Source organism: Gobio gobio, assembly GCF_949357685.1.
Source record: "Gobio gobio genome assembly, chromosome: 2".
NCBI lineage: Eukaryota > Metazoa > Chordata > Actinopteri > Cypriniformes > Gobionidae > Gobio > Gobio gobio.
In genome coordinates, this window is record NC_137098.1 from 40692922 (window position 1) to 40714200 (window position 21279).

The following is a 21279-nucleotide window of genomic DNA, read 5'->3' on the forward strand; positions in this document are numbered from 1 at the left end:
TCTACAAATGTTTGTAGAAGCGTCTGCATGCCTGAAGTGATTGGAACACCAGGATTCAATGATTTGGAGGGGTGTCCCAATACTTTTGCCAATATAGTGTATGTCACAAATCACAATAGGGCAAAAAAAAGACTATTGCAAGTTCAGTTTCATGCCGACTTTAAATGTGAATCTGTACCAACAACCAAAACATATCAGCAGACTTAGTTATCAATTATACCACTGCATAACACAGCAATACCTTGTCTTCAACATCATAAATGCAAAATATAGCAAATGAGAAAGACTTTTGATAACCTAACATGCATTGGGCCCATCATACGTTTCAGGTGAAGTGGAAAGCCCCTGCTGGTTACATCTCACTGGCTGTCAGAGCGCAGCTTGAATTCAGGGCGAGGAGTTTTATTTTTGGCATGGAAAAGGGGTAGGTCACCATGTCCTGTTGCTCTGTTCTGTCCCCACCGCACTCACACGGAGTTGGACCCTGCAGACGCACACTTAATTGCACAGCAGTACTTGCACAGGTAAAAACAAAAAATGCAGTTTAGCTTTCATTAACAGTGTGTCTGTGATCTGTTAGTGGGTGTCTGGTGCCTGGCTCTGTGTGAGAGACGTTAGGCCTCTGCTCATTGTGCTGACTAGCACTACAAGTGTCAAAGTGCCTGCCTTAAAACCATTGAAAGCTGCTTTGTCATTTAACATCTTTGTTTGGCATATATAATATGAATAGCCAGCATGTGGCATTTGTGCACTTTGTAAATGTATTTCACAGTACTTGTTAACTGATATTCATTTAATTTCTTTTGCAGATCAGAATCATCTCTCTCTCCTGGCCTCACTGTAAGTCTCATGAATGCTTATAGCACTATCATCATACCCGGAAGTATTTTATTCAAAAATACTGCCATTGCATGTGTTAGAATACACAATCGTGTACAGAACAACGATTTAGCATGAAGTCTTTCCACTGTTAATGGAACAGAGGCATTATGCTAATAGAGCCTAAATCAAACAGGGATGTCTCAGGTCTTCAGCACTCATCTGACACAGGTCTAAGGAAAGCACACACTCACACAGACCTCAGAACAGTTCATTAATACGGCAGGGAAGTAGGTCACTGAGGTTAACATGTTTGACAATCAGATACACAGTAATACAAGATAAAAAAAACAAAATGATAATTATCTATCTGATGTATTATAAGAAAATGATTAAATGCATTCTAAATAAAAGTAGTTATTAGTGTAATTTCCACCTCTGTGCTGTTGTGAGAGAATTGAGCCTGAGGTGTTTATCTTATTGTAGTTGCAGGATGTGCAGTCTTTCCGTGAGCAAAAATAAAACGTAGAGCAGCTCAAGATCACATTTCAGGGACACTAGGCTACTGTCACACACAGGCACTAGAATACACACAGATACTAAAGTAACCCAGATACAGAGGGAGTCACAGACTGTATGTACACGCAAGAATATTACAATATTGACCATTCTGGATAATGGTCAATTTGAATTTGATCAATTCATATTTAAGGGTCATGTATGCTTATTAACCTATTAAAAACATAGGCTGACCCTAAAAAAACAAAAAAACAAAAAACCTTGAAATCACGGTATTTAGATGCCTGTGAACTGCAGGATGTCTAAATGTAAATATACATGGAAAGACATTCTACAACTTATAAAAGTGAAGAATTGTAGAATTGAACAAAGAGACAAAACACTCCTGAAAATGTATGAGTTTTATTTGTGTCAAATACACCTTACACTGCACAGTTGTTTGGTTGATTGGTTAATGCTACTTAACAGAATATTATTCACTTATATGGAGACAATATTCTAAAAGACAATCATGAGAAAGGAAAGAAAACTAAATGAGACCAGAACATTAAGAGTAAGAATGCTCAAAATGAAAATGCTAATTAAACCAAAAGAAAATTTGTATCAGCTAGAAAGAAATGATTCAACATTTTGATATATGTATAACAACACGTTATACATATACACGTTATATATATGTATATATATAATTTCTGCGTATTTATTTTCTGTACTGTAAATTACTTTTGTTTTCACAAAAATCCTTGTATTTAAAGAAGAGGTGTTGAATACTGTTCCTTAAGGTCCAACTTCCAGCAGAGTTTAGCTCTAGCCTTAATTAAACACACCTGAACCAGCTAATCAAGGTCTTCAGGATCACTACAAACCTCCAGGCAGGAAGTTGTGTTGGAGCTAAACTCAGAAGGACAGGATTGGAAAACCATGATTTAAGGGTTGAAACATTCATGTGATGTTATTGTAACTAATAACCACACAGTAATTGTCAATTGTGATTAAAACAGCATCTTTGTTTCCAAATAGGTAACTTGTTACAATAGTTTATATCACTTTTACCCAATTATACGAGTTTTTAAAGTTACAACTTGATTTTCATCATCAGTAAAGTCATTCAAAGTGATTGTGGCCTTGGCACCACCTTGATTGTACTTAAAATATAAGGCACCAATTAAAACGTAAAAGGTTTCCAAAATATTTTTGTGGGATTTTTTTTTTTTTTACAGTGCAATAACTGAAGGATGGTGATCACATCAGCATCCTGTCTTCAGGCATCTTTGTGTCTAGCAGCCAGCTAAAGAGAGAGGGAGAGAGAGAGAGGGCAGTTATTTTACATTAACCACAACAATGAAACTATATATATATATATATATATAATCATAAATCCCATCAATTTAAGCGTGAGAAGTATATCCTGCATGTAACCCTCAAGTAAAAATTTAAATATCAAATTAGCTTCTGGGTTTGGACATACAATAGTCTTCAAATTAATTACATTGTTATTTAAGTTATCTACACTGGAATTTTTTTTGAAACAAATTGAAATTAAGTAGAAAGAATAAAATAGTATTTTCTTGTAAAACATACTTTAACAATATTTGTTTTATTTAAACCTAAGAAAAAACTTTTTTTATACATGTCCTAAATGTATGTAGGCTAATCCCAAAAAATGGAATCCAGACGTTTGAATTCTTTAAGCATATATTAAGCATGATGATGTAGTGAAATCCCCAGTTCATATGGAGAAAGAGAGATCAAGTTTAAAACCAAAGTTAGCATTCAGTCTAAATTGAAGTTTTATTTTTAATACCAGACATGTATTTGTGGTTTGTTTTTAATGCAGGTGTTGAAATGCTGATGGCTTTAAGTTATGGTAGTCAGCCTAGTCTGCTTCCACAGCAGTACCCTCCCCCTATACTGCCAAAACCAGGGCGAGACAATGCCCGTTTGCAGAAACTCCTGAAGAAAAGTGGCAAAAAGAAAGTCGGCTCTTCCTGTCAGACACCCATCCCATTCCGGTCAAATCTGTCACCAGTAAATGAGGCCAGCCCTGACCTGGAGCACAGTGACATCTCCACACCTCCAAGGACTCCAGAAACCCCTCTCTTTAGCAGGACCCTTGAGTCTCGATATTCCTCCAGCAGCCCTTTCTACAGTCACTCCACCTCCCCATACTTTTACCCCACCAACTCACACTACAGTTCCACGCCCACACTGTCTGCGCAGTCGTACTCTTACCCTGCCCGATCGCTGGAGCACCAGATAGCACCTCTATACACATGCTCATCTATCCTTTTTGACGATGACTCAGAGCAGGCCACAGATGCAGACCCAGATACATCCTTTGAGATAGCCTTCAGTCAAACGCTACAGTCCAGTTCCTCAAGACTAAGGACGACGCACGGCACATTCGGCGAACAACGGACCTATCAAGCCTCAGTGCAAATACAAGCTCCCCCTTTGGCTTCAGTTCGACCTTCCGCTCCAAATTTGACATCAGCCAGTGCACCGGGTTCCCAGACACAACCATCAATCTCTCAGGTTCCAGTGAGCCAATCCAATGTGGAAGGATATAAAAACATTGCACCTGCACTCATTACTCACACACCTCTCACAAACAGTCACGTCATGGAAACATCTGAGTCACAATTCAAGACTCCAGCAATGGAGAAAATAGCTGCTTTTCCACAAACAACGATTTATACTCCAAAAACTTCATTTTATGAGATATCAAAGCCCGCTATTCAAGACTCCTGGGCTTGTGGTTCAGCTTTACAAGAAGCACCATCTAATGCAAAAAATCAAGAGATAGATGGTAATCAAAATTCAGGGACGAGGTATGCAGTTCAACCACCTTCTAGTCAGATGAATACACATGTAAGCTCAGTAAGGCCTGTTTTTGAAGCTTCTGCAGATAATCAACCCTTGTTTGCATTCAACTCTACATTATCCTCCACAATGGAGGCAAGAGTCTCTACAGAAAACTATCAGGGACCCATACTTCAACCTCCCTCATCGATTAGTGTAAAAGCTCAGAGTGCAGCAGCTGATCATGATGATGGCCTTAAAAAAAATGCTGTGGATAAAATAATGAATTCCATTCCAAACGGTGTTGTGTTAACCAGAGGACTCAAACCATTCATTTCTCATGCCTATTCTGAGGAATGCTTGACACCAAAGATTTCTAAATGTGAAGTTTCCTTATCTAAGACCCCTACCGAGGCTAGTAAGTCAAGCTCTAGAGCATGTGAAGTGCTTACATCTACAGTTCTACAGGAGTATCCAATGACTAAAACTGAAACTTCAGAAACCTGTATAACGACACCAACCAAGTCTGTTCCAACAGATGTAAGTGAGGAAACAACCATGCCTGTACCCTCCCGAAACTACCAAACACCCAGTGCTCCTGTATACTGGTCACCAAGACCACCAGCACGGTTTGTGGGCAATCAGAGGCCATTGCAAAATGATATAAACGTCTCGAAACGAAAGTCAACATACTACGGGTTGACACCTGCGGAATATACTGCTTATGGTGGAATCAAGGTGAATTCACACAGTGATTCATCTGTGTCTAAGCCTGAAGTACCAGAAGATATTAAAAACATGTCTAAAACTACAACCAAGACATCTCAAGACAAACTTAGCTTTGTATCTGATTTCAATGCAGAGAAATCCTCAGCGGGATCAGAGGCTTTACAAATTTCAGTGGCTGTGCTGCCCTCGCAAAATGCGATGACAAACCAAGCAAAGGTACTAGTAACTGACAAAACTGAAATAGAAACTATCAATAATCCCACTTCGGAAATAGCAGATCAGAGTTTAAAGGAGCAAGAGACAATCCCCGGAGTACAACCAAGGCCCCTAGCTTTAAATTCTGAAGATGCAATGTACCATGGGCTTCAAAATACACCTTTAAGAATGGTCGTAAACCCCATTGCTGTAGCAGAGGCTCCTAGACAACTACATTTAGGCTCTACAGACATCCCCACCCCTCCTTTTGCAGCAGAGGGGAAAAAAATGCCAACTTACCCTTTTCCCCTGGCACAATCAAATATTCAGAACTCAAATATAACCGGATTGTTAACAAAGAATTTCTTGTCAGTTCAAAATATCCCACTGCAAACAGTGCAGTCAGAGACTGCACACAGATCTATATATCCAACCGAAAGTTTTAACCCTGCATCAGTGAAAATGATGCCATCACACGTTTCTGCAAATCAAGAGCAGAAGACCATGCCATGTTTATCAAAAAGTTCTTTAGAAACTTACTCTGCTGTCTGTGACTCCTCTACTGCCATCATTACAGGCAATCAACTCCACAATATCATAAACACCAACAATGAAGGTTTCACTGTAAATAAAATCACAACAAACTCAACCAATATCACAGATTCTAGAATGCCATCTGCAGACACCAGAAGTTACACTAAAGTCCCTCCTGATATTAAACGTGCAGCCCTCTCAAAGCTAGAGGAAACTAAATCTACAGGTCACTCAATGTTAGGTTCTAGCTTTACAGTCCCATCAAAGACAGAAATAACCAGACATGAAGCCACATATAAGTCTAATGCAGCCACTCCTGTAGTTTTGCCCAAATCAGATATATTTAATCATCCAAATCCCCCTAAAACAGATATATTTAATACTGCGAGTCCCTCTAAACCAGAGGCATTTCAACTTGCAAATTCATTTAAATCAGAAGTATCTAATCCAGCAGTTCACTCTAAACCAGGAGTAAGTCCCTATAAACTGGAGGCATTTCAACTTGCAAATACATTTAAATCAGATGTATCTATTTCGACAGTTCACTCTAAACCAGGAGCTAATAAAACTGATGTTTTATTAAACCCAAATTCAACACTTCCTTCCTTGAAATCCACTGCTAAAATCAACCAAAACACAGAAGAAACCAAAGGTCAGCAAATCCAGAAACATGACAACAACATGAAATCTATTCCAAGCCCTTCAAACAAAAGAAAATCATTAACCAAAATTCCCTCAGATGGACAGATATTTTCACCTGCACCTTACACAGAGAGTCTAGTCACGCTCTTGGCAATGGATAAATCCTCGAAACAAGACAACTGCAATGAAGACTTAATACCCATCAGTGGTAAAGTTAAAGTTGAATCTAAATCAAGCAATTCAACAACAATACAAAGGAATTCAATCAAACCATCAAATAACGTACTCCAAGACACCAAATCGAATATGGATAGCATGCAGTCCAAATCCTTAAAATCTGACACTCAAAAGGCTTTACCGCGTTCAAATATCAAAACTTTTCGAAAAGCTCCAAATGCAGAAAATGGTCTTGCTGCAATGCTTCTCAAGGCTGCCACATCTCTAGCACTCTCTTCATCTGAGGAAAGCTGTGCTAAATCCCAGACAGAAGCCAAAGCATCAAATATGGATGTAAAGGCACAACATATAACTGCTCAGGATTCAAAAATTGATCTCATCACAGATGCAGAAGTTAAAGTTTTAAAGTCTGATACCTCAAAACCTCAGAAGTGTTTATTCAAAGATTCATTAGCCACTGAAAGACAAAACGAGGCTATAGCCACTGAAGATGGCAAGTTTAGCAAAGAGACTCCTTCTGAACCCACACCAGATGACCAGAAGAGACTAAATGAACCCAAGGGTGCTCAGAAACCCAAAGGCCTAAAAGCCAAACTCAGTGGGTGGACAAGGCTGAAAAAACACATGGTTGTTGAACCTGATGCCCCCAGTTTTCCAGAGCCTGATGCAGAGAAAAATGCTCAGAAAGCAGATATAAAAATAAGTGGTAAAGACAAGTCTGCAAGGGCCAAAGAAGAGTCATTGGGAGGACAGGATGTGGTCGAAAAAAAGAAAGATGAGCCCATGGTAACAAAAATATGGGATGCTGTACTTTTTCATATGTTTGCTACAAAGGAGAACATTATGAAGCAGATAAATAGCAACAAAACCGAGGAAGAGACGAAAAACATAGAGAAGGATGGCCAGATAGTCCCATCCTTTGTCCACCGTCTGCCCATCCTTCTCTACAGCCCGCGCTTCAATGCCCGGAAGCTGAAAGAGGCAGCTGCCAAACCTCTTAACAAAATAGCTACTTCCTTTGAAAGAGGGCTGCTGAATCGCAAACAGAAAGGTGAAGAGCCGAAAGACTTCAACAGAACAGCCAGAGGATTCGGTACATCTACAGGAACAATGGAAGATGTTTGATTGAATTTCAGTGTAAAGTGTAAACAGTGTAAAGTTGATTTCAACTACAAAATTATCCAATTATGTAGAATTGTAGTGCTGTAAATGCAATTGCCTTATTCTTCATGAGATAAACCATGCACTGCACTCTGCTCTGAGCTGGTCAGCAGAAATTGAGGCCTAGTGCATTCCTGCATTGAGAGAGCGACTGATGGGTGCAGCTGTTCGTGATGTGGCGAGTGAGGAAGTGAGCAAGGGCTGAAAACGTAATGGTGAGAATGATCAAACAAGGAAAGTGGCTCAGAGAGCAATATGGATGGATCCTGGGTTTCAGTTTGCTCACGTCAGCTGAGCTGGGTGGTGCGAGCAGACGTGTTCTGAATAGAGAGTTTCAGAATGTGATGTCCTGAGCGGTGTCAAGAGCCCTGCTCAGAATGAGTAATGACATGATGACATGAAGTGTTGTTTATTTTAAAAAGGTCAGAAGGAAAAGTGGAAAGGTATAACTAGAACATGAAAGAAGGACATTTAAAATAAAAAATGTAATCTCAATATGTTGATCATGAAATAATACCTTACTAATTTCAGATGTGTTCATTTTCACTCTATTTTAGGATAAAGTTTTGGATGTTTTCTTACTGACACATTTCTAGTGAAATGTTGCAAGTGATTTCATGCTTCTGGATTAATTTGTTGATCAGTGTCACAAATATTCATTAGACCGATAGGTGTGACAGCAGGCACGTGACATTTACAGAATACTACCGGGCTGCCAGAAAAAAAGGGGGGGAAACATTTTATAAGCTGGTAATTATGGCAGCCCTTGTACTTCAGGGATCTCTGTTGCAAAATCCAGCTGATTGCAATGTCATGCCTTTTACTCACTCTACATGCACATAGTAGTTCAAATTTGGCATTCATCTGAGACTTACTTCTGAAAGAACTGGCTACATATATCCCTAAATAAACACTTCAAATGGAACCAGAACAGATTTTGTTATGCATGATAACAGTGAGAAACCACTTAGCAAATAATCATCATACATGCATCCTACCCTGTACACCCATACGTTATTTTAATATAGCTAAGTGTGTTTGTTTCTGTAAATAACCAGCGGTAAACAAAGCTAATGTACAGCACATTATCATAATTTAGTTACTTTAGTAAAGCATGAATTATGTCTGTGTAGTAATGAACATGCTGAATTTATATTTTGTTATTTTGAGTAAAAAAATATGAATAAAGAAAATACATTTCTTACTTGATCCTTAGTTTGTGTCATCAGTGAAGACCTTCTCATACTTCCCGTGCCCACTCTCAACAAACTTGTACCTTTTTCCAGCTGATGCCTGAAAAGGTGAAGATCAAATTACAACTTTTAAACCTCAAAAGCCAAGTGAAGGGGACTTAAGTACTACTAAATCTAAAATAACACTTTACAAATGCAAGAGAATGAGCCTGTGCTTAATGTGAACAGCCACACTCAAATGATGATTGTAAGAACTGATGCTGATTGGTTGTTATTGAACAATTAAAACCCAACAGAAGTTTAGAAGAAGGTTTGATCATGGTTTAGTGTCATGGGGAGTCTTGATGTACCTTTGTGCATGGTTTATCCTGTGACAAGCTGTCTCCCAGATTCTCCCACAATGATTTTATGTTACGCACCTCACCAGCCTTAACATCCTGACACTAACACACACAAAGAAAGATAATAAATGGCATAGTTAAGACTAATGTATTTTTATTATTATTTTTATTTTTTTACCTTGGTTCAAGCCTTAACCACTAGATGGCGTCATTGAGCAACAGGCTTGTTTCAGGGATCTCTCCCATCACATGACCTGCCACAGCATGAACTTTAACCTTACAAAATCTTTTATATTTTCTATAGGTTATATCCAGAAAACACAAACAGCAGCAGTCCAAAACAAAAAAGTCACAAAAACAAAGCAGACATCATATATTTTAAAATTGCTGGTGTCTTCTAAAATTCTTTCATGATAGTTTAATGGCATTGCAAGACTTAACCCAGTGGACCCCATTGACATGTTGAAAGAGTGAGAAACCACCTAAATCCATCCACTCAACTATTAAGTATGTATGGAGAAAAAGAGAGATAGGAATTGTTTACCTTATTGAAAAGGATTAGAAGAACAGCAGACACAAGAAAAGTGGAAAGAAGAGAACTAAAGTTCAAGAAAAAGAACATAGAGGATACAAAAGAAGGATTCAGAAGGAAATTACTATTAGCAGGATTCAAGAAAGAAACTATGTAATTAAAGGATTAGTACTTCAAAATGAAAATTTCCTGATCCTTTACTCACCCCCATCTATCTCATTCAAGATGTCTTTCTTTCTTCAGTCGAAAAGAAATTAAGTTTTTTGAGGAAAACATTTCAGGATTTTTCTCCCCATCATAGACTTACATGGCAACCAAAATGTTGAAGGTCCAAATCAATGCAGTGTCAGAGGGCTTTGAAGGGGTTCAGAGGCTCTGCGCGATCCCAGATGAGGAATAGGGTCTTATCTAGCGAAACCATCTGCCATTAAAAAAAAAAAAATATATATATATATATATATATATATATATATATATATATATATATATATATATATATATATATATATATATATATATATATATATATATACTTTTTAACCTAAATTGCTCATCTTGAGCTGCTTTGCGACGTGCCAAGGATTGGGCAATCCCTTCGGAAAGGTCACGCTAGACATAGGCGGAAGTACCGCCCCAAGAGAACGTGCGATAACTAATACAAACGACCTTTACCAAAAAACACTTAATCTTCAACTTTGAAATCGTCCGACATCATTGTTTTACCTTTTTTTTGCTAAAGGACATTTGTATTAGTCTTCGCATGTGCGCTTTGTACGGGGCGGTACTTCTGCCTACATCTAGCTTGGCACGTCGCAGAGCAGCGCAAGATGAGCAATTTAGGTTAAAAAGTATATTCATATTCAAAATGTCAGATCGTTTTGCTAGATAAGACCCTGTTCCTCGTCTGGAATCGCGCAGAGGCTGTGAAGCCCTTTGAAAATGCATCGATTTGCACCTTCGGAAAATGAATTTGCCATGGAAGTCTATGATGGGGAGAAAAATCCCTGAATGTTTCCTCAAAATACGTAATTTCTTTTCGACTGAAGAAAGAAAGACATGAACTTCTTGGATGAGATGGGGGTGAGTAAAATATCAGGAAATTTTCGTTTTGAAGTGAACTAATCCTTTAACATTCAGAGACCCATATACACTTACAGCTGCTTTGGAGGAGGGGCTCTTGCTGTTGACATCAGAGTTTCCTTTCACCCATTGGTTAATTAGATCTGCCACACCCACATTCATTCCATCTGTATCCTGAATCAGATTAACAAGTCATCATTTATTCATTCATTTACTCACTCACTCACTTTTAGTGTCAAACCTATGATGGCAGTGAGAGTGATGAACGTTCTGAGCGTTCTGTTCTCCGAAAATAAAAATTCTGTCATTATTTACTAGTGGTGTCAACAATAATCGATTCGGCAATGCATCGCAATGCGGGGCATGCACGATTCAGCATCGATGCGGCTAAGTGCCATAATCGATTATGTCATCGTTTATTTTCTGGCCTTGAGTTGGACAATAAAGTTGTGAAGTTTCAATTACTTCCGGGGTCATAACAACAACAACAATCAAGATGGCTGAGGCGGAGGGAGATTACTGATTAATTAAAACACTTATGTTCACTGCTGGAAAAAGTTGGCTGTTATTATTGCTCTATTTAATTTCAAATAGTTCTAAAGCAGAGAAGAGAAACATTTCTCATTCAAAGCACTGAAAGCAGTGATTTATGTTTTCTTTTTCAGGTTTGAAAATGCCATATCCAATACCCTGTACCATTCAATTTTATTTAATGACATTTATGTCAAAGATACAGGAGAGTGATAATACACACATAGCAGCCAATAAAATCTGTTGTTCAATATCTGACTGCTTGTATTGCCTCATGACTGATTAAAAATTTGCCTTGTTGTGTGCAGTAGAATTTTGATGCATCGCAATGCATCGTAGAATCGAATTGAATCGAATCGTTACCTGGTGAATCGTAATCGAATTGAATTGTGAGGGCAGTCCCAATGCACACCCCTATTATTTACTCTCATGTTGTTCTAAACCTGTATGACTGCCCTTTTTTCTCTCTCTTTTTTGGGGAACATAATTTTTTTTAAAGTCAATACAATGACAGTCAGAGGGGTCTAAAACATCACTGAACCCTAGTGACTTAATATGTAGTGGGAAGGGGACGGGGGGTGACAGAATTTCTATTTTGGGGTGAACTATTTTAACAGACAGACATAAATAATGTGTTGATAAACAGTGGATGATCATTATGAACCTTAGAGGACACGGCCCTCGCTGAATTCTGATTCCAGGCTTCCCCTGCCTCAAACAGGGTTTTCCGAGTAGATATGGGCTCTGGTGATGTTGGGACATCCATTAGCTTGACTATGTTCCCCTCTTTATAGCACTCCTGCACATGCAGAAAAACACACACTTTGATGTTATATTATTATTATGATTATAATATTACGCTATCTGATTCACAGCAGAGAATATGGGGTAAAACACCTGCTTAACTCTCAGCAACAAAAGCAAAGTAACACCTGGATCCATAAAACACACATTTGCCATGGGACTCTTACACACTTCCTGACAGTTAGGTGGCAGGAAAACAGAGGAACGGCTAAGAGCACAATTGTTTGTGCGAGTCAGTATGACTAACAGAAGAGATGCCTGTGCATGCAGGGTGTCTGAAAGCACCCCAGCAGTGAGATCAGAGTGGTAAACATCAGAGCAGGTGTACGTAAAAATTGGGTGTGGTAATGAGAGCTGCATGTGCAAAGAAATTCATGTAAAAGCAGCAGCATTTAGCTAAGCAGGTGTATTTATAGGAATAAATGCAAAAAGTTTAACTATGAAACTGACATTATACAAGTGCGTGTGAAGGTAATTCACCTCAATGGCATGGTTGTACTGCTCCAATCTGCCATCTAACTTCGAGATGATCGTGGGAGGCTGGGTTTTCTTTATGCTGTTCCTGTTTTCACAAACAGATGAAATATTACCTTAAGCACCACTGTTCTTCCAAGAAACATATCATCTCAGAACAAGCAGTGACACGAAGAGGACCATGACTCATAAAGTAGTGAGAGATACAAACAAAAGCAGAGTGAAGTATATTGTTTATACATCATGCCAGGACAAAACAATGTGGAAAAGAATAGCTAGGCTTCTGAGATGTGATAAATGACAAAACAATCCTTCATTATTTCCTGTTTAGTGAGAAGGAGAAGGATGCATAAAGAGAAACATGTCATGTCATGTCTGCCTGCCTGCCTGAAAGGCGAAACATGTTTCAAACAGCTGTTCATTCATGAATGAATCATTCATGTGTCGTGTTTTGATATAACAGAAAATACTGCTGAACCCATGATGTCATACCACACCACAGAAAAACAACGGTTGTGCCCCTGCTTCTTCTCACACTCCATACTATGAGGGGATTTTTCTTTTTACAATCCTACAATAAATCATTTGTACCCATTGATCTGAAGTCTACTTACTTTTTTTTAACGGAGCGGTTTAGAGACTCAGTCCTCTCTGTAATCTGTAGATTGAACAGTAAAGCAACATTTATTTGTAAATGGATTCAAAGTATGTTTACAGTCCTAAACATGAGACCCTTTATGGCAATATTTTGTGCAATGTTTCCAGGCAAAAGGGAAAAAGTGAAATGCAGTGCAACTTCATTGCGTAACAGATGATGATTGCAAAAAGCAAAGCCATACTCTGTCAAGATTTTGAGCCAATACTGAAAAGCCCATTGATGTTGTAAGCAGATTATTTAATAATGTCATTGCTGAGGGCTTTGCATCTGGCTTTGTTGATTCTGTAAATCCCTGTAACTGGTTGCCCTTTCTTTCTTCCACAAAAAGGTTCAGTTTTGCACAACAGAAGAGGTGCTTTTGTATGTGTGCGTTCCCAAAATGTCTTCCTGCCACCAATTTCCTGTGTTTTTAAAATGTCATCACTATATGTGCTGTTAAGAACTGATCTGTTGCCTTTAAAATAAGTCTTCCACACTGATATATTTGGGGCACTGAGGTCATCATAAATGTTTTTACATAAAAAAAGTGCTTCACTTTATCAGGATCTGTTTTATCAGAACATTGCAAAAGTAAGATGGAAGGGAATATGATCAGAGACAAACAGAACAAACGCAAAGCAATTATAACTGCAGCTTTATAAAGCAAGCGTAAGGTGCACAGTACTAGCAGACACACACACAAATACTCTAATACTATCATGCACATGCAGATAGTAAGCAACTCACCGAGCTTGTACCTTCTGATTGCCACTCCTCACCCTCAGCCTGAAACCAGCAAGCAGACAACACACACATACAAAGCACCTCAGCAATGTAAAGCATATGCTTCCTGTTCTGTCATCTTTATCCCTCAACCCACAACACCATTGCAAGGGAAATTAGAACCACACGCAGCACATGGAAGATGTCAGAGTCACAAAAACAGCACATGGAAGATCCAATTACAGAGTGAAAACACCACTGAGCACAATGCACAAGCATATGTTTTGTATTATGTTTTATATCAGTATCTGTTATTCATAAAGGTGATTTGTGACAATTCTGCACCGCAAACACCGCCAAATTGTACAGCAAAAAAAAAAACTGTACTGCAAAAAACAATATAATTGTATAAAACAAATAAGCCAATATTTACTCCCTTTATAAACATGTTTTCTTCATCAAGGTATTTCCTCATTAAAGGTCTCTACAATATAAGTTTTTCAGGTTTATTATCATTTGAGACATTTGTCCCCGCAGACACAAACAAGATCATACAGTCTTTGCAGACTCAGAGTGTCCAATCTTGTTCATGGTGGGCCACCTTCCTGCAGACTTTAGCTCCAACCAGAAAGAAGTTTCTAATAATCCTGAAACCCTGAAAGTCAGTTCACTTTGTGGCGATATTTGCATCGCATTTTCAGGCATGCAAGAATAACAAAAACTGCTGGCCACACTCACGTTTAAATAAAATATTTTAAATCAATCTGACATGAACTGTACCGTAAATGTAGTTTCTTATGCACAAATTATTTTGCTGCGTTTCCAACAAAGGAACTTTCCCCAGAAACTAGGGACTTTAGGGTGGTAACTCTGTGTGTTTCGACCGCAGGAACCGGGGTCTGAATGAAGTTCCGGGTAAAAATGTCCCCCTCAAAACGGCCCTGCTTCCGAGGTGGAACTTTTTTTTTAAGTTCAGAAACTTTCAGGGGTTGGGACTTGGGCGCTGAACATGCTGATTGGTTGAGCTCACCCAGCATTTTATTTCAACCTAAAAGTCAGTTGCGGTGCAAGCAGTAAGAGTTGTTTGCTATTCAAATCAACAATGAAGTTTAAAAAATATGTCACCGGACTAATCTTCACGGTACTTTAGACTGCTATGGAAACGCAGACAGCAACCGGTCTGGGGGAAAAAAAGTTCCTGGGACAAATTGTTTCGGGTAATTTCTGTTGGAAATGGGGCTTTTCTCATATTCATTTAAATAAATTTAATCTTACCACGCTACTTTATTTCACTTCAGAATTCTAATTCTAACCACCGTAGATATTAAAATAACTAACAAGAACTACTGTCATTTTTATCCGTTCAGTAAAATTTTGGGATGCAAGAATCAATGAAGTCCTCAACTGACCTTAGTTGGCCAGTGTATCATAAGTGTGATAACATCTGGTGTGCATTAAAGTCAAAGAACCACCAGACATGAATTACATAAATAATTTTTAAATACAGCCATTCAAAACCTGAGGGTCAACCACAATCATCAATTGAATCATTCTAGTTTGGGCGGGGATTAACTTATATGTAGATACGCGTCGTGTTATAAGTGAATGTAAACTGGAAGGATAAAAAATGATCAAAGGATCAGATCTGTGCATTAATTCTTGCAATGTAAATGCAGCCTATAGATGTGATGCCAATTGGCTTTTTTATTTAAAAAGCGGACTTAGCCATATTGCGTGTTGCAGTTTCTCCCATTCATGAGTGAACCATTTTGGTATATATAGTCTTTGTCCTGAGGACCTTGATTCACTGGTTCAGGTGTGTTTAATAAGGGTTGGAGTTAATATCTGCTGGACAACCCTAACTTAGACCAACAAAAATGAATGTAAACGTCATTGACACTCTATAAAACTAATCATTCCAGATGTTGTCATTTGTTTTGCAGGTCAACATTGTGAGTTAGATAATGATGCCATCAGCAATTAAAAACTGTGTTAGTGTTCATTTGAATACTCTTTAACAAGCGTGTGTGGACATATCTGTAACAAGTCTTCAATTATAATGTCATTTTGAGGTGCGATGTGTCTGGTGATGATGATGTCATACCATGTAGGAGGGGCTCCTGGGGCTGAGAGGACTGAAGGGCTCCTCTGGATCTCCGCTGGATATACTCAACCTCTTTAACTTCTCCATCACATTCCTCCTCTTCCTCTCTCTCTCCTCCTCTCTCATCATCCTCTGCACCTCCTCATGAGTATGATCCCCTGTTTCTCTGTTCTGCTGGTTCTCCTCACTGTTCTTTACGAATACTTCCTCCGACACACTAGATACAACAAGATTGAAAAAGGGAAATGATTCATGAACAAAGTATTCTACCTCACATCCATTGATTTTTTTTTACCTCTCTGGACTGCTGAGAGCTGCTGAATCGACTGTAGAGTCCATGTTACTCTGTATCTTCACTTCTCTGAGTAAGATAAAACGGGCTGAACTCAGGAAGGGCATTTGTTCTGGGGAAGTCGTTGTGAAACTCATGTGATTTTATCATGTCATTTCTCAACACAGAGCAAACTCTATTGCTGCCCAATCATTGGCACACTCTTCTCAAACCGATATGTCTCCATATAGCATGTCAGATGCATTTTCATAACCGTCGCAGGAGTGATGAGTGAGGTAAGCAGTCACATATTGCTTTAAAATTGTGATTAACAGGATTAGATGAACAAGGTCCTCCCAAGATGTCATTTAGAGCTCAATTTAATAGTTAGCGATTCAATAGTTAGCTTAAGTGGCTAGTTGCATAAACACACCCACAAAAGACTGTGTCTTTTTTATGTAACTGACTTAACGTTCTGACCAGTCTTAAATAAAAAGATCAGATGACATATGAACTTATAAGACTTGTCTAAACATTTTATGTAACCGGCCCTATATCTGTTTCCATCCTGTTAGGTTTAGGCTACAGTAAATAATTATAATGAATAAAGTTTAAGAGCTTTAACTTGAGCCCAAAATATTTTATTTACATAATAACAGCCTATATAACACAAGCATCTTCATTATCTAAAGTTTATTTAAAGTTTGAGTTTTAAAAGCTGAATAAGTGCTGCATTACAAGAATGACCTAATGCATTCAAGTGTTTGAAGCTCTGAAAATAATGGAAGTGTGTGCCTGTCTACACCTGTACCTGTCATTTATTCTCCTCCCCTCCTGTCCATTTGTGCTGTACTGTCTCCCATTCTGTTGGAGGACGACTGTGGAGGTGTAGGATATCTTCATCTCTACCTTCTTTTCTCTCTGTAAAAGGAACAGATTCAGGAGCTTGTATGTTCGCTGCATGAAACAGTTACAGTAGGCACCTTTGAAAGACTGATTTTGATGCACGACAGGATTAAGGTTAAATGCTTTCTTAAATATTGTACCTTCTCATCCATATCACAACTCTGATTTAGTTTTTTCCGGAAAGATGATTCATGAGCTTTAATTCTTCTCGGATCATCCTCTTCTGCAGACCACCGTCTGATCTCTCCCTCCTCCCTCTCTGCTGCCTTAATATTAGCCCTTCTTTCCTGCTCTCTGGCACCACAGTCTTCATCATTACCATCCTCATCCAGGTTTTGCTGATTTGAAAAGGGGGGTCGAGTCTGTATAAATGGGGTGCTGTCATTCGCGTTTACATCATGCAGTTTACTACGTTGAGCAATGCTGGAGCAGAGCTGGGGTTTTGAGTGATGAGAGCCGTTGAGATGTGTTTCAACATCTTTATGTGCCATTTGTTCCTGTTTGCGCCTGCTGAGATGTGTCCAGTCACTGAAGCCTTCGTCCTCTTCCAGAGAGGATGGAGGAGACCTTGCAACCAGATCATTCTGTCCCCTAGCAAACAGTGAAACATTTTCAGAATTGCCACTCACTAAGATATCAATATAAGAATAAATAGTCTACTTACAACAGCTGATTCTGTTAGAATAGAATATAATAGAATATAATAGAACAGAAGACTCTGTAACTGAATCAAATGAACAGGTGTGGTCTTGTCACATACACATACAAACTCACAAACAGATTAACACAACACAATGAGTAAGACAGAGAAAGCTGGCTTGAGCCACAATCTGGGGGTTGAGATTCCATGGAAACAAAACAAATACACACAACATAGTTCCTTCTATGTATTTGATGAAGACTGGAGTATGCGTTAAGGTTTTTGAAACTAACTGGTTGTCCAGAGTCACTGGTTGTGCAGTGCAAGGGCTGTCCTGTGGGGTCACAGTAGCTTGAGAAGCCTCAGAAGAGGTACTGGCTCTTGCACGCCGTCGTCGTTCTCTCTCAATTTCTTCTGCATCCTCCACACTGCGCTGAGCAGTGATCCTGTATACACAAAAACAAGTAATGTAATGAATAATGATAAATTATTATTAATAATAATATTCATAATTTCTGTTTAAGAACAAAAATAAGATCACTAAATCAAGAATGCAGCATTTGTGTTGTGCATGAAGGTAAACAGAAGATGATTTATCTTCAGAACAATAGCACATCATCATTATTATGACAGCGATGGGGTCATCTGACAGAAGGTAGGGTCAAAGATGGACAGGAAATAAGCTAAACATGGACAGGAAGTGCAAGGTTCACACTGGCAGGAAATGGCTCACTGGCTTCCTTTATGGGGGCTGACATTACAGAAACTAAACAAAACAACTGTAACAACACCTTTTATTAAATATTTATATTATTGTGCAGAGGGGGTTTTCCCAGTCATCCATTAAATTTATTTTTTAAGTATACTTAAGTAATGGTCAAGTATATTTTTAAGTATACTTTATGTAGTATATAAGTATACCAATATTAATATTTATATTGCAATGTATATATTATTTTTGCACTTTAAGTATACTATATGTTCCTATTAAGGTATTACATTTTTATACTTAAAATATGCCTTTAACTTTTCTTTAACTCTTTCGATTTAAATTTTTTTTATTCTAGCTTCATGCATCATTTTTTGAATGTGGGCAAGTTTCAATAAAAAAAGCGACATTTTAAACAAAAAGCTAACGAAAGACTAACTTGACGTCTGAATCGAACGATGACCAAAACACAGATGTTCTTCATGGGTTTGACATTTCATTCGGCAGTTTATATGCTGATTAATGTTTGACGATCGTGTTATTTTATATTTTGCATTAGCAACCTTCTATCAATTGTTTCTGTTTTTTCTTCACCTGTGTTTTGATACAGAGATTCTGTACTCTTTCAGAAGATCCGTAATAACGCCCCCTACCGTATGACAGTGAAATTGCGGCGAAAGAGTAAAGTAGATTTGAAGTAAATTCCTATGTACACTACCAGTGGACTAGCCTACACAAAAAGTCAATTTCTTTATAAATAAATATTTTCGAACCTTTTAAGTTTACAAGCCAAGTAGGAATTCTTAATTATAGACTACTTTTAAATAGGCCTCGATCTCGATCAAAATATTGAGTACACTAAAAGTATAGGCCAAAGATAGGGCTACTTAGACTTTTCTGTCAGTATAAGTCAAGTATACTTGACTTATACTTATACTTGTGCAATTTTAAGTATATTTCTGAGAAGTACATAGAAATTAGACTGAAAGTAGACTTTCTTATTTTTAGTTTAAAAGAAGCATATAAAAGCACACTTGAATAAACATATTTTTTTGTAAAGGAATATGTCTTTAACCTGTCCTAAATAAGCAACTATGTTGTTCTCATTGCAACTCTATATATTTTCTAACTCTGTTTATCTGTGATTATCAAACAAACATTCTGAATGGCCAACTCCAAATAAACAGTGGTTCAGTAAATCTTAATTCCATGATCACATTATGTTACACATGGAAGAAGAAAAACACATAGCCTACATCTCTCTAGACTGTTGTGGTTAGAAACAGAGTAGTTAATTTTTCGACCATACACATTCTGCTTACACATTTGAATCTGTTACAAAACATATCAAACTGAGAACTGAGTAAATAAACATGGCAAGCATTAAAGCAGAGCTATAGCCTAAATCCATAACCTCAATAATAACTGCACTATTTCCTTTGTTTAATAAACCCAGTGTGAGTTGCTGGGTGTTGAAACAGCTCAAATTTTCCGGCAGTTTAAACTTTAGAGGATCTCCAGATCCTAAGGGCAGAGTGGGAGGGGGCCGCTCTGTATCGCAGATCCAGCAGATTTAGAGCAGGGGGAGATCTGATGATGTCACCACCCTCAGGAAAATTCCAGTAATAAAAGAAGCTATTGAAGCCTGTCATTGCCATTCCATATGATGTCATGAATTGACTCACCATGTGCCGTGTGAACAGCAGCCATCTGGGACGGCTTTGGGACAGATTTTACTTTAACTACAGACACATCCTCAAGGACAGACACATTATCATTTCATGACATCGCTCACAACTATGTAACAACACAATAATCTACCCTCAAAACACCTGGGTGGGAAGCCCTGATGATTTGTTGTCTCACTACATCCGCAACTATGGATTCTTTAACCATAGAATTTGTATGAAATTTAGAGTGACTGCAAAAAAACTGACACGATTTTAACCCTTCCCCCTAAACACTCTGAAGAACTGATAAACAGCATAACTCGTGCTCTGTGTTTCCCTCTTGACCCCTCTGTCCTGCCTGATAAACTGTGAAATCTAGTGCTACAGCATTTCTAGATAAAACAGATCATTACTATCAGCATGATACAGTTTAGGTTAAATCAAGATTCATGAAACAGGATTTAATTAACTGCAGCATACTCCATTTAAAGGCAAAGGAACTGTTGTGACTCTGTAGATCAAAGACCACACCTCTGACCAAATGGCCACAAACACACACACACACACACACACACACACACACACACACACACACACACACACACACACACACACACACACACACACACACACACACACACACACACACACACACACTCATACAAATGAAGAACATCTCACCTCTGGAGTTTCTCTAATCCCTTTTTGCTGGAATTCCTTCGCAGGATTGAGCTGGACATGTTTATGTGTTTCACTGACTCAATACGATATCTGACTGCTTGGTTCTCTGATTCTCTCCTTTCCTGTGAGTCCCCTAAAGGGTGTGAATGTGCTCCCCCTCTTTTTTAGCTGAGCAGGATTTAGTCAATCTCTCTCTCTCTCTCTCTCTCTCTCTCTCTCTCTCTCTCTCTCTCTCTCTCTCTCTCTCTCTCTCTCTCTCTCTCTCTCTATCTCTCTCTCTCTCTCTCTGTTCCACTCACTCCCTTCCTCTGTCTCTCTCCATGTGTTTTTCATTCAGAGCTTTGAAACTCTGACTCCTGTCTTTTCCAGTTCTCTCTTCCAATCAGCAGAAAGCTAATCAGTCAT

The 21279-nt window shown here is 38.4% G+C and overlaps 2 protein-coding genes across 14 annotated transcripts; one reads left to right on the forward strand and one right to left on the reverse strand.

Annotated features, from left to right (window-relative positions):
* The first annotated feature begins 469 nt into the window (after positions 1-469).
* LOC307140269 (uncharacterized protein) lies at positions 470-8775 on the forward strand. Its single transcript, XM_079839642.1, has 3 exons — positions 470-524; positions 810-840; positions 3176-8775. Exon 3 carries the CDS (start codon positions 3184-3186, stop codon positions 7540-7542), a length of 4359 nt encoding a protein of 1452 aa, XP_079695768.1. The 5' UTR covers positions 470-524; positions 810-840; positions 3176-3183; the 3' UTR covers positions 7543-8775.
* On the reverse strand, positions 1723-21258 carry lsp1b (lymphocyte specific protein 1 b). Of its 13 annotated transcripts, XR_013818226.1 has the most exons (16): positions 20875-21217; positions 18108-18260; positions 17315-17765; positions 17080-17189; positions 16293-16358; positions 15998-16214; positions 13918-13956; positions 13148-13191; positions 12540-12621; positions 11920-12054; positions 10800-10898; positions 9657-9711; positions 9291-9366; positions 9122-9214; positions 8784-8871; positions 2555-2626 (listed from the first exon to the last, which is right to left on the reverse strand). XR_013818226.1 is itself a non-coding variant. In XM_079839653.1 (14 exons), the coding sequence occupies exons 1-13, from the start codon at positions 20931-20933 to the stop codon at positions 8791-8793; spliced, it is 1629 nt and encodes a 542-aa protein (XP_079695779.1). In that variant the 5' UTR covers positions 20934-21209; the 3' UTR covers positions 1723-2626; positions 8784-8790. The 13 variants fall into 13 exon arrangements, 4 of the variants coding, with proteins under 4 accessions (XP_079695779.1, XP_079695780.1, XP_079695781.1 ...); XR_013818222.1 differs by lacking the exon at positions 9657-9711 and having other exon boundaries at positions 1726-2626; positions 20875-21209; XR_013818223.1 differs by lacking the exon at positions 16293-16358 and having other exon boundaries at positions 20875-21258.
* Between the last annotated feature and the right edge of the window lie 21 nt (positions 21259-21279).